Source organism: Neoarius graeffei, chromosome 1 (assembly GCF_027579695.1).
Source record: "Neoarius graeffei isolate fNeoGra1 chromosome 1, fNeoGra1.pri, whole genome shotgun sequence".
NCBI classification, from domain to species: Eukaryota; Metazoa; Chordata; class Actinopteri; order Siluriformes; family Ariidae; genus Neoarius; species Neoarius graeffei.
Genome location: NC_083569.1, coordinates 2,232,248 through 2,244,642, shown reverse-complemented (window position 1 = coordinate 2,244,642; position 12,395 = coordinate 2,232,248). Strand labels below are relative to the sequence as shown.

The 12,395-nt window shown below is 41.5% G+C and overlaps 1 protein-coding gene across 1 annotated transcript in view; it reads left to right on the top strand.

Annotated features, from left to right (window-relative positions):
* The window catches only part of LOC132890701 (tyrosine-protein kinase JAK1-like), a 54,569-nt gene extending 47,615 nt beyond the window's left edge, over positions 1-6,954 (top strand). Inside the window, exons 22-24 of the mRNA XM_060927838.1 lie at positions 1,774-1,891; positions 2,203-2,313; positions 2,395-6,954. Of these exons, the coding sequence (XP_060783821.1) occupies positions 1,774-1,891; positions 2,203-2,313; positions 2,395-2,520 (355 nt within the window). The 3' untranslated portion in view covers positions 2,521-6,954. The remainder of the gene's footprint in view (positions 1-1,773; positions 1,892-2,202; positions 2,314-2,394) is intronic.
* Positions 6,955-12,395: the final 5,441 nt, after the last annotated feature.

Here is a 12,395-nt window from a genome sequence, read left to right as displayed (position 1 = left end):
AACAAACCTTGTTTACTGCTGACAAAGTGCTGCTGTAGCGCAAGACACACCCCTGAGGGCGGGGCATATACGGTTCTAAAGAACATTCACTTTTCACGGATGTGAAATTTCCGCGGAAATCCGCGTTTTTCAAATTGCCTTTCCGCGTAAAAAAATAGTTTTCCGCGTTTTCTAAAATTTAAAATAATAATAATATTCGGTAAAGTCTGGCGTGAAACTTTTCCGGATTTTACTAAGCGGAAGTGACGAAAGCTCCTTACAGCGATCTGATCATTATCGCTGTGTGGAGAGGAGTCGCTATTGTACATGCACTGCTACGAGTATGAATGAAAATGGCGGCGTTGTCTGTGAAGTCCGATGTCACGAAAATAGATTCTGGCATTGAAAATAAGTGGCGTTGGGACTGGTTAGAGCGCAAAGCTCCCGATGGAAGTGTTTTTAGTTTGGTTTTTGAAAAACTCAACAAGAAAGGAATCGCACGTTGCAAATTGTGTTGCTGTGAACTGAACTACGGACGGCGTGGATTTGTGACTCTCAGTGGACACGTGAAAAGCGAAAAACACAGGAGTCGAGTTGAGATTCAGAAGACTAACTATGCATTGCCAGGTAGGCATCAATAATAATAATAAATAATAATAATAATAATAATGTTTTATCCTACGTATTAAAAACATTACCTTCACTGTTACTTTTTGAATGAAATTTTTAGTTCTCTGAAAATAATGTGATAATTCCAATCTAATTTATCACTAGCACATTTAATATTTACAGATACATTTGAACAATGATTAGGTTTAATCTGAAATTATATTGCAAGTATAAACTTCACAGAAAGTGTGGAATTTTATTTAGCCATTAATTTTTCAGGTGTTAGGTCTGATTGAGGAGAGTAAGTACATGTACTATGAACTGGTGGCAGGGTTTAAATTTTATTGCTAGTTATGTAAGGCCACATAAAATTATATTCTTGTTCCTCATAATCATTACAGCCCGAACCAAAAAAAATTGACCCACCATAAACATTTTTTTTTTGTTTTTTACACTGGTAATTTAGCGTCATGCCTCTGAAACCAGAGTCTGCTCCAACCATTCCAATTTTTCGTCTTTTATCCCCCACATAGCAGAAAAATAAAATAAAAATAAAATAAGCCCGTCCTACCCAGTTACTGTTAGAAAATTGTAAAGACTTAAATATGATGGATTTAACTGCACAAATGCAGGAACTTTAATGAAATTGTCTGAAAATATTCCAAATTTTTTTGGTGGAGCATACATCCAAACCTAACACCAGCTTGAAACTTGACTTTCTGCAGGTGTATTATGTTAGAAATTTTACATTTTATGTGCTTAAAATGTCACCATTTTAAGTCCTTTTTACAAAAATTTTCGTGGGGGAGACCCCCCAGACCCCCACCAATGGGAGGGCGCACCCTCCCATACCCTCCCCACGACAACTTCGTTGTCGTGACGACCCCTTCGGGATCGTCTGTTGAGCCTAAAAATTTTCCTCTTTTTTTTAAAATTTGTCACTCACATCCCTGACTTTTAACGTTTAACTCTTGTCCTTTTCGAGATGGTGATTCAGCTTTTCATTTACTGGGTTTTCTCTGCAGTGGTGTTTTTTTCTAAATATTAAATGTACATCTATCGTCAAAGCTTCTTCAGATTTTGGTCTTTTATCGCTGCTTTTCTGTTCTAGGTGATTATTGATTTATGAAACCAAAGACGGTTTGTCCAAAGCTGGACAGTTGAGTCCTGTATCTGTTTCTGTAGGTACGCTCCTGAGTGTCTGATCCACAGGAAGTTTTACAAAGCCTCGGACGTCTGGTCTTTCGGAGTCACGCTGTACGAACTCATGACCTACTGCGACCGCAAGACGAGTCCTCCTGAGGTAAAACATCACGAAACTACTACGTTCTTGTCATTTCAGTGTTCTTACGAGAACGTTCTCCAGTTAGTTCCTGCCGTCAGCGACGTTATAGAAGCTGTAAACAGCCGTTCCTTCACCAGCCTCGGTTTTATTTCGCTTTTGTTAATTAAAAAAACAAACAAACAGAGAAAGCACTAAGCGTAAACCCCTCTGTCCTGAAGATGTTGAAAACGTAGTTACAGCTTTTACTTCTGACTGTTCCATAAATGTTACATCAGCGACAGGAAACTTGGTCTAACTTTTTTTTTTTTTTTCTTCTTCTTCTCATAAAGATGTTCTTGAAAATGATTGGCCAATCTCATGGTCAGATGACGATGGCGCGACTGGTGAAGTCTTTGGAAAATGGCTGGAGGTTGTCCTGCCCTCCATCTTGCCCGGACATGGTGAGATATACGTTCTCCTTCTTAACCTCCTCCTCCTCCCCCTCCATGCCGTCCACGTTCTCATGCTGTCCCGTTCTGCAGGTGTACACACAGATGCGGAGGTGCTGGGCTCACGCTCCAGAGGACAGAGTTGACTTCAAAGGCCTGATCGAGGTGTTCGAGCGTCTCTTGTCGAGCGAAGAGCTCAGTTTATTACGCAGCTCTTAAAGCAGCCATTCTTAAATACTTTTTTTATTTTTTTATACTATACAGTCAAGCCGGAAAGTCTGCGCACCCCTTTCACCTTCTCCACGTTTTATTACGCTACAGACTTATTCTACGATAGATTGAGTTCATTTTTTTGTCATAAAATTCTGCACAAAGTGAAAGCGAATTTATTACAAATCAAAAATGTAAAATATCACGTGTGCACACCCTTTGATACGACACCCAAAAGTGAGCTGAGGTGCGTTTTGTTTCCACTGATACTGCTTGAGATGTTTCTACAACTTAATTGGAGTCCACCTGCGGTAAAGCCAGTTGACTGGATACGATTGGACCGGAAAATACACAACCGCCATCTTGTCGGTCAAAAACACCGCTGAGTACTGCTGCACTCGTGTACAGAATGGATCAATTTCAACCGACGGACTACACGGCTCATTTTTCTAATGAACAGATAACTAGATACATGTCTAAAATAAACGATCTACAGATTTGTGACCCTTATGGCTTACCGGACGGAGTTTTCACGACCGGATTTTGAACTGCCAGCGGAATACCCGGACGTGTATAATTACCTCATTAACTTTCCCTCGCTGTTCAGTGGTGAAGCACTGCGTGCTTATAAATCTCTAAACAGTTATCTCTACAGAAATTCAGGATTTGTCAGCGACTCAGATGTGGCATCTTGTAAACAAGAATCCTCATTGGACGGGTAAGTCACTTAAGTATTGAGTATAGCACTGACCAGCTGATTATAGAATAAGGTAATTCCAGCTGTAATTCCAAATCGTCCGTCTTGTTTACATGGATCTGGCGTTGGAGAGGTAGAGGCTTAGCAGTGGAGGTTTGAGTGGCTGTTTTCTGAGCTTAGTCAACAGGCCGGCTCTGCCTGCAGCCTCGCTTTTGCTTCCACTCCCGGCGCCGCCTCCTTCACTTTGCTTCCGATAACAATCCACGGAGACCCCGCTGGTCTCGCTATCTCGTCCGGAATTTTTTTTTTTTCTCGTCCGGAATGTTGTGCATGCGATGGAAATCGCTACAAACCGTCATTTTCTGCTGGAAACCAATGTCCAGTAAGTCCATACGGTTGTAGTGGATATTGAAGTCCGGTACAGACGAACAACACGCAAAAATACACACAAAAAACATAAACGTGCACAGGTAGGGAGAGCTTGTAGCCGCAGCCGTTGTAGTAGAATTGTATATAGTAGGGTTTTCCAGAAGAAAAGGCAGAAGTAGAAGGCAGAATATGGCGTTTGACCGACAAGATGGCGTCTGTCACAATCTGGATCGGCTGTGACGTCACATGCAAGTGCTCCATATAAAGGTCCCACATCAGAGCAAACGCCAAGCCATGGGGTCAAAGGAATTATCTTTCGTCAATGGACATTTCATCAAGTTTGGAACCACCAAGAACCTTCCTAGACCTGGCTGCCTGGCCAAACCGAGCGATCGGAGAAGACAGGCCTTGGCCAGGGAGGTGAGCAGGAACCCGAGGGTCACTCTGACAGAGCTCCAGCGTATCCTTGTGGAGATGAGAGAACCTTTCAGAAGATCAACCAAATCAGGCCTTTATGGTAGAGTGGCTAGACGGAAGCCACTCCTTAGTACATGATGGCCCACTTGGAGTTTTCCAAAAGGCACCTAGAGGAACCCTCAAACCATGAGAAACAAGATTCTCTGGTCTGATGAAACCAAAATTGAACTGTAGGAAACCAGGTACCGCTCATCACCTGGCTAATCCCATCCCTACAGTCAAGCATGGCGGTGGCAGCATCATGATGTGGGGATGTTTTTCAGCAGCAGGAATGGGGGGGGGGACTAGTCCTGATGAATGCAGCCAAGTACACCGAGATCCTTGAAGAAAACCTGCTCCAGAGTGCTCTCGGGTGAAGGTTTACCTTCCAGCATGACAACGACCCAAAGCAGTGGCTTCAGAGAAAGCCTGTGAATGTCCTTGAGTGGCCCGGCCAGAGCCCAGACCTGAATGCAGTGGAAGGAGCTGGAAGTGGCTGTGTACCGATGCTCCCCATCCAACCTGACGGAGCTTGCAAGGATGTCCAGAAACAAGTGTGCCAAGCTTGAAGCTGTAAATAAACTCTTTTTGGCAGTAAAATAAAATTGCGTATTTTCTAAAAACCTGCTTTCACTTTAGTCATTATGAGCTATTTTGTGTCAGATCTCTTGTAGAACGAGTCTGAAACGTAATAAAACGTGGAGAAGGTGAAAGGGGTGCACAGACTTTCCGGCCTGACTGTATATCGTGTCTTATCTTTCCTTTCCTTTAAGGCCTGACCTCATGGCAAAAGAAGCGCTTGTATTCTGACACCTGAAAACCTCTGAGCACGTAAACGGTCCGAATGTGGACAGGATTATCTTGGTGCTCTTACACCAGGTGTTTATACGCTCCGTGGTTTTGTTGTTCTGCTGGATTAGGGACGTCTTTTCAGACATTAAAGTTGTAACCGTCAGGACAAAGAAAGCGCCGTTTAAAGGGTGTGACTTTGGTGAGAACGCTGAAATGACTTGACTTACAGGATGAAACGGCTTGATTAGACCTTTCGCAGAATATCACGACTTGAAACAATAAAATGCTCTGATTGGGCAAAGACGGTGGAGGAAAACTTGTGTCTGAAATAGTGCTGTCAAAAATGTCGCGTTATTAACGCGTTAACTTGACTCAATTTTAACGGCGATAATTTTTTTAATCGCGAGATTAACGCTCTGTGACATGATGCCACGCCCCGCACAGCCAGAGTCCTCTGCCCTCCCCCGAAGAGCCACGGTGCTCGGCTTAGGTTTCGTTTTCCCATCGGCGGCTCCAGCCCCACTTTGCAGTGGCTGTGACAAGACGTGTTATGCTCTGCAATAAAAAAAAAAACATTGGTACAACCAGTGTTGGAACTATGCCGATATTTTCGGGGGGGGGGTCCCTTATTTTCCCTTGGGGGGGGGGTGCTTGCGCTTGTCTCAGAGCGTGGATCTCCATCGCGCGCTCACTTCGGATATGCAAATGCTTCCCGTTACACACGATTGCTATGTCAATAAACATCATTTTGCCAATATTTTAGAGACCCCCCAACATTTCCCAAATCATGTTTTCAAGGGATCTCATGTCTGTTTCAGGGGATCTCGGATCCCCCGAGTACCCCCGTAGTTCGAACGGTGAGCAAGCCCATTCACTTTTTTATGCTGATAAGAGAATTACAATGGTTTTTCATGTGACAAAAATGTGCGATTAAATTGCGATTAATCGCGAGTTAACTATGACAGTCGCGACATTAATCGCGATTAAATATTTTAATCGCTTGACAGCACTAGTCTGAAATAATTAGATGTCGTAGTTTGGTAATTGATCAATTTTAAAGTCTAAAAAAATAAATCAATCTTCTAAATCCGCTGGTTATGAAACTCGTGTCCAATTTCGGTCTTAAAAAGATGACTTGCGTGTGCGATAAACGGCCTGTGCGTGCAGCGGGACGTGTCGTAGGCGTGCTAACTGTGCTCACTGGCTGTGAGTTCAGATCTCCGTGAGACTTGTGGAGGACTGGAACTAACCTCCACCTCCACTGAAATCAGGCGTCAGGTACCGTATAACGCCGGTTAAAAGCCGTGAGGCGGGAAACTTCCCCAAATGAAATACAGATGTAAAATAAGAGTGCAGATGTTTGTGTGCGCGCGCGTTTAAGTTAAATGTAAAAATTGAAATGCTTTGAGCATGAAATGGAAATTTTCAAGGTTTTAAGCGAGGAATTTGTTGTTAGGATGCTGAGATGTAATTTGAGAGGGGGAAAAAAAAACCTTTTGTATTTTTTACACTCTACCTGAATTTACGACGTTCATGATGATAACCTTCGTCCTTTTCCTGTCGTCATCTTCGCATTCATCACGCTGCCTGGTGTAGAAGCTCGATTCCACCACCAGTGAGGAAAATAATATGCACGTAATTAATTATTTTGCAGTTGCGAGATTGAGATCAAGAGATGTTCTCTTGTATCCGTGAGTTGTTTTTCTGCTCGTGAATCTCACATTTGTGACTTAGCGTAGTTTCATACAGGCTCGCACGCAGCAGCGCGTGGATTAAGAATGGTGTAACGAACGAAAACGCAAAGTCGCGCTAACTCACAGTTGAGAGAAAACGTTACGAGAGATTAACTTGCAGTTGGAAGACAAAAAGCTGCGACAGCGAGAGAAATCCAGGTCGTGTTTTCTCTCGTGGCAGAATCGAGCTTCCGTCACCACCAGCCATCAAGCAGATATTTTATGTTCGATATGGATGTGTGATCTTCTGCAGTTTGCGCAGAATCCTCGCGCAGCAGGGAAATGTGAGGGATCTGGATGTTCTCTGTAATCAAAGATGACGTTTCAGTTTGCTGCTTTGTTATTGATGTCTTTTTTTTGTCAAATTCATTAAAAGTCTTTATTTTATTGGTGAAAGCCTCCTGTGTGGTTTTTTTTTTTTTTTTATATAAAGTAAATGAGCATGTGAGTCATTCTATAATTAGGGGTACATCTCAAGTCCATGTGCTGTATTTGTCAATTTCACTAACTATTAACTTCAGCCAATGATCTTTTGTACATTAGCACACATTTCTCTTTTATATAATACAAAAAGTCAACAAATTACATCATTTTACTCTGCAAAAATGCGTATATAATACTGGAATTTGGTGTTTTTATGCTGTCCGATTTTCCAAATGTCAGGTTTGGTCTTCATATTTACATTTGAAAAAAAAAGGTTTTTGTTTAAAATTTTTACAAATATTTATTCATGGTAATTATTATAATATGATAAGTGTTTAAAAGCCTAAAATGCTTTATATTATAAATTAAATGAAGAATTTTGTGTGCGTCTGAGAAACTTATGTCAACTGTGTTACCCACTGAATCGGCAAATGGTTTGGTCCTAAGTCATGTGACCAACATCACGTGATGTCATATCCTCTTTGGTGGGAAATTTGAAGACCGTGTGGTAAGTTTTGAGTTCACCTCTTCAATATTTTCATCAATACTGTTGTATAGTCCTACAGAGGGTTAATTGTCTGTCAACTGCGTTGTCAACATATTCATATAAACCTGATTTTAGAAATTGTATTTACAAAGTATACAGCTAAAGATAATAAAAATATGAATTAAGGTCTTGTAGTGAAAGCTCTGAGGTCTGCGGTTAGCACAACACGCCGAAATGTCAACTGTGTTACCGTCAACCGTGTTACCCATCAGCTATGACACAGTTGAGGAGGAGGATGTTTTTGTCACTTAATCTTCATATTGACAGACAAACAAACAGAACGATTTAATTTGTTAAATAAGCTACGTTTCTCTGAAATTGTGTCTAAATGTTGTTTTAACAGTTCACCTGAATTCATCAGCTTATTTGTAGTTAAATTTAAAACAATAAAAAGCTCTTTTTATCCTAAAAAGTGTCCTCTTGTTCTTCTGCCCTGTCAACTGTGTTACTCCCGTCAACTGTGTTGCAAGTGTTTTTTGTGCTATAAATCTCTTATGTGTTTGATGAACTGTAAAATAAAAGATTGGGGATTATCTCTGGATAGGGAAGTCTTGTATAAGGAGGGAGAACAACTCTAAATTCAACGTAACAAGGATTTGTTGAAAAAAAGTGTCATTCTGCATCACAGTGAACCATAAAATCCTATTTATGAAGCTCAAAATTCATATTTTCCATAGCAGTTGTACAGATTAATTAAAAACATCTTGTTAATGGACTTAAGCACTTTCAAACAAATGTGTTTTCAAATGTGTAGTATTTTTATGTTTAAGATGACATAACGTTTGTCCGTAACACGGTTGACAAAATAAACAATCAAATGTTGATTTTCATTAAAATATTTTAAAAGTAATTTAAGATTAAGCTTGGCAATTAATTTGTTTAGGAACTTGAGGGTATATACCATGGAAACATGTAGGTTATTTATTGAAAAAGAATACTGATATTTTGCTTTACATGAAATGTACCCCTAATTATAGAATGACTCACGTACAGCACCAGTCCTGTATCAGACTGCCTTTTATCATTACTGTATTCTCTATATTACAAGTCCTACCTTAATGCTCAGGCTATAAGCACAAAAACAATCTGCTTAGGCCGAGCAACATGACATAAATAAAGATGTATTTGAAAAGCAGGGTAAAGGATAACGCTGATTTTCCAAATGAGCATCTAATATTTAAGTTATTCCACAAAACCACGTCATACATGGGCGACGAGGCGCCTAGCACTGTTTTATTCTCTCCACATTCACTGGATTTAGAGACACGGAGCATTTTTATTTTTTGCAAATTCAATAAATAACTTTTTTTTTTAATATGAAACCTCCGACAAAATTTCTGCTTAGAATGTAAACAAACCGGCGCAATGACGGGAGCAATTTGTGAAAAATGCTAGCCTAGTAAACTAGACCCACCCGCCTAGCGGCCAAAAATATTTTTTGCCTGCGAGTGGGTCTAGTCTCGCACCATATCAACAAAACACCCCGGGCATCAAATCGTGCCCGCCAATCACAACGCAAGGTTTTTGTTTGGATTCTTTGGGCGGGCTTTTGCAGGAGTGACGACAAGGCTGCGCGACGCTGGAGAAAGCACAGCAGGAAAGATGGCTACGGCTAGAGAACAGCACGCGTTTGACTCCGCTTTGGAATCAGTTTTAGAAGAATTAGACTTGGAGTTTTGGTTGAAACATGAGCAGGAAGAGGCTCTCCACTCATTCCTTTTCAAGAAGGACGTTTTCGCTGTTTTGCCGACCGGCTATGGCAAAAGTCTGATCTACCAGCTGGCTCCGCTCGTAGCCAAAAGGATGGGGCTAGTTTGTGCAGTACGAAGAATTAATAAACAGCTTTGAAACATTACTTTTTGATTGTTTCTTATTTTCCCGTTAAGGTCTCCCCCACTGCTTTCTGTCGCTCTGACTACGTCACAGTTGCGCTGATTGGTCAGAGCGTTGGCCTATACGCACAGAGACAGTTTGAAAGACAGCGGGTTGTTCCTCCCACACCCTTTGGAAATGTCTACGAGCGAGGCCAGACTAAATATTCACATTTAGTCTGGCTTGCCAGGCTAGAAAAATGCAATAATTCTTGAAAAATTAAAGATGCGTTCTTACCATCACAAATACCGTATTTTTGGGACTACAAGGCGCACTTAAAATCCTTAAATTTTCTCAAAAATCGATTTTATGTGGTACAACGCGCTCAAAAATTTGTCGAAACGTGTAAGTACGACTTTGGTAAGCAACGAAGCCGCTCCGCTCAATGGATATTCGGAGCATTACGGTACGCTGTGTCGCTACCTGATCGGCCCCGTAACAGGACCCCTGAGCAGTCTACAAGACTGCCTGACTGTAATGTCTAAACTAGAAGTGCATTCGTGTAAGGCAGCCCGGGCCCGGAGTACACGCTAGCAACAATAAACCAATCGGAGAACAGTATTTAGTACGCTTACCCCCGCCACCTTTTATACATAATACGTACTGTGCTTCAACATTATATTACAGTACATTTGTGTGTACGTAAAAGGACCCCCAAAATGGCACCTGCTAAGAGGCATGCTTACGAAGCGGGTTGGAAGAGGAATGAATCAATAAGTGAGTGTATTTTTCCGTAACTGAGTGGAATAAAGTTTGATTTACCAGACTGTGGTGTTTTGCTTAATGCGCCTTACAATCCGGTGCGCCTTATGTGTGAACATAGACACGTTAATTCACAGTGCGCCTTATCGCCCGAAAAATACGGTACTTTTATTCCATATTTTGTTGCTTTTTTTTTTTTTTTGTGGGTTTGTTTACGAGTAGTTTTTGTTTCGTCCTCGGTTGGTTCAGCAACACGCTCTGCCATTTTTGTTTTTCTCTACTCACGGTATATGAGCTCATATCCTAGTAGTAGAGTAGCCAATCAGAGCGCACGATTGCTCATATCAGTGAATGTGTATAGAATAGAATAGAATATTACGTGGACTGGAATAAACTTGCAGGTAATGAGTAAATACAGAATCCTGAAAACATTTCATAGAAAAAAAATTAATTAGTGCTGCTTTTGTTTCCTTGAGATTGAAATGTAAATGAACCGCGACCCATATAAAGCTTCGTATTACTGTAGCGATGAGATCAGTACAGAACCGTAGACTGCTCTGAATCTCCCGGGTTCGTTTGCTTGGAGTCGGAGTTCTGGTCCGTCCAGTTCTTCGAAGGACGGAGAGTGTGTCCATGCTACCAGCTTGTCCACTTCTTTGCTTTCCCAGCATTTCCTGTCTGTCTTCTCGTGAGAGAAAGGGCAGAGAAACTATCTCTCGTTCATGAGAGTACTTTAGCAAGCACTGAGGCATGAGTGTTGTCGTCGTGTACGCTTTGCTCAGCCATCTTTACGCTCTCTCTATTAAAGACAGGGTTTCCTCTAGAAAAACTGGAGAGCTTGTTGGGCCCGAGTGCAGCGAGGTGCAAAGAGCACGCCGCTGTAGGAACGTTTTTGAAATATAAGGGTTCATTTAAAAAAAAAAAAATCAGATGAGCTGGCATTGGGCAGGATTTGGTTAGCAGCATGCAGCGAACTGGCCGTCGCTGTCGCGGAGTTGTTTTCTTTGTGAAAACCTCCGTAATTAAGCTGCAACCAGTCAGTGTTTTGCTTGAAGGCTCCGCCATTTTTGCACCAGTTACCTATGAATATTAATTGTGCATCACTTGTACATTCAATGCGGGATACCACATACACTCAGCCAATCAGCACGGAGTACCTTCTCTGACATCAGCTGTAAACTTGGGTCAAGTTCAGGACCATGGGCATGCATATTGATTCTACCTTTTATACTGTAGGCCTAAACTGTAAGCATTGCAGCGACGGTTTAATGGGTAGCAGCATGTCACCAAGCGTTGCGGTCAATAAATGAAGCGTAGCGGGAACCTTGAAAGATCGTGTTTAAACAATATAAAACTGGTATAGACAAGTACATAAAAATGATGTGTTTGTATTCAGTACTACACTTTTTGATGTCGTGTGAAGACGTTCTTCACACGTCTCTGGTTTCTTCACCTCCCTGGGACTGAGGCCTTGACCTGAGGGACTCTCAGCAGCCTCCGTATCAACACGGACAAACTGAAGCCAACCCTAAATGTACAGGTGAGCTTTTCTCAGGAGGAAGGTCACCTGTCACTGTGTCAGAACACCAAGTTATCGGAGCCAAGAGTTTGCTGGGATTGGGTTAAATTAGTAACAGCTAGTTAGCAGTCAACAACAAACAAATAAATAAACAGCTATTACAATCCACATGTTATGTAACGGACAGGTTTTTTTTTTTTTTTTTTAAATTCGTTTTACGACCCCGATTTCCAAAAAAGTTGGGACAAATTGTAAATAAAAACAATGCAATAATTTACAAATCTCAAAAACTGATATTGTATTCACAATAGAACATAGACAACATATCAAATGTCGAAAGTGAGACATTTTGAAATTTCATGACAGCAACACATCTCAAAAAAGTTGGGACAGGGGCAATAAGAGGCTGGAAAAGTTAAAGGTACAAAAAAGGAACAGCTGGAGGACCAAATTGCAACTCATTAGGTCAATTGGCAATAGGTCATTAACATGACTGGGGATAAAAAGAGCATCTTGGAGTGGCAGCGGCTCTCAGAAGTAAAGATGGGAAGAGGATCACCAATCCCCCTAATTCTGCACCGACAAATAGTGGAGCAATATCAGAAAGGAGTTCGACAGTGTAAAATTGCAAAGAGTTTGAACAGATCATCATCTACAGTGCATAATATCATCAAAAGATTCAGAGAATCTGGAAGAATCTCTGTGCGTAAGGGTCAAGGCCGGAAAACCGTACCAGGTGCCCGTGATCTTCGGGCCCTTAGACGGCACTGCATC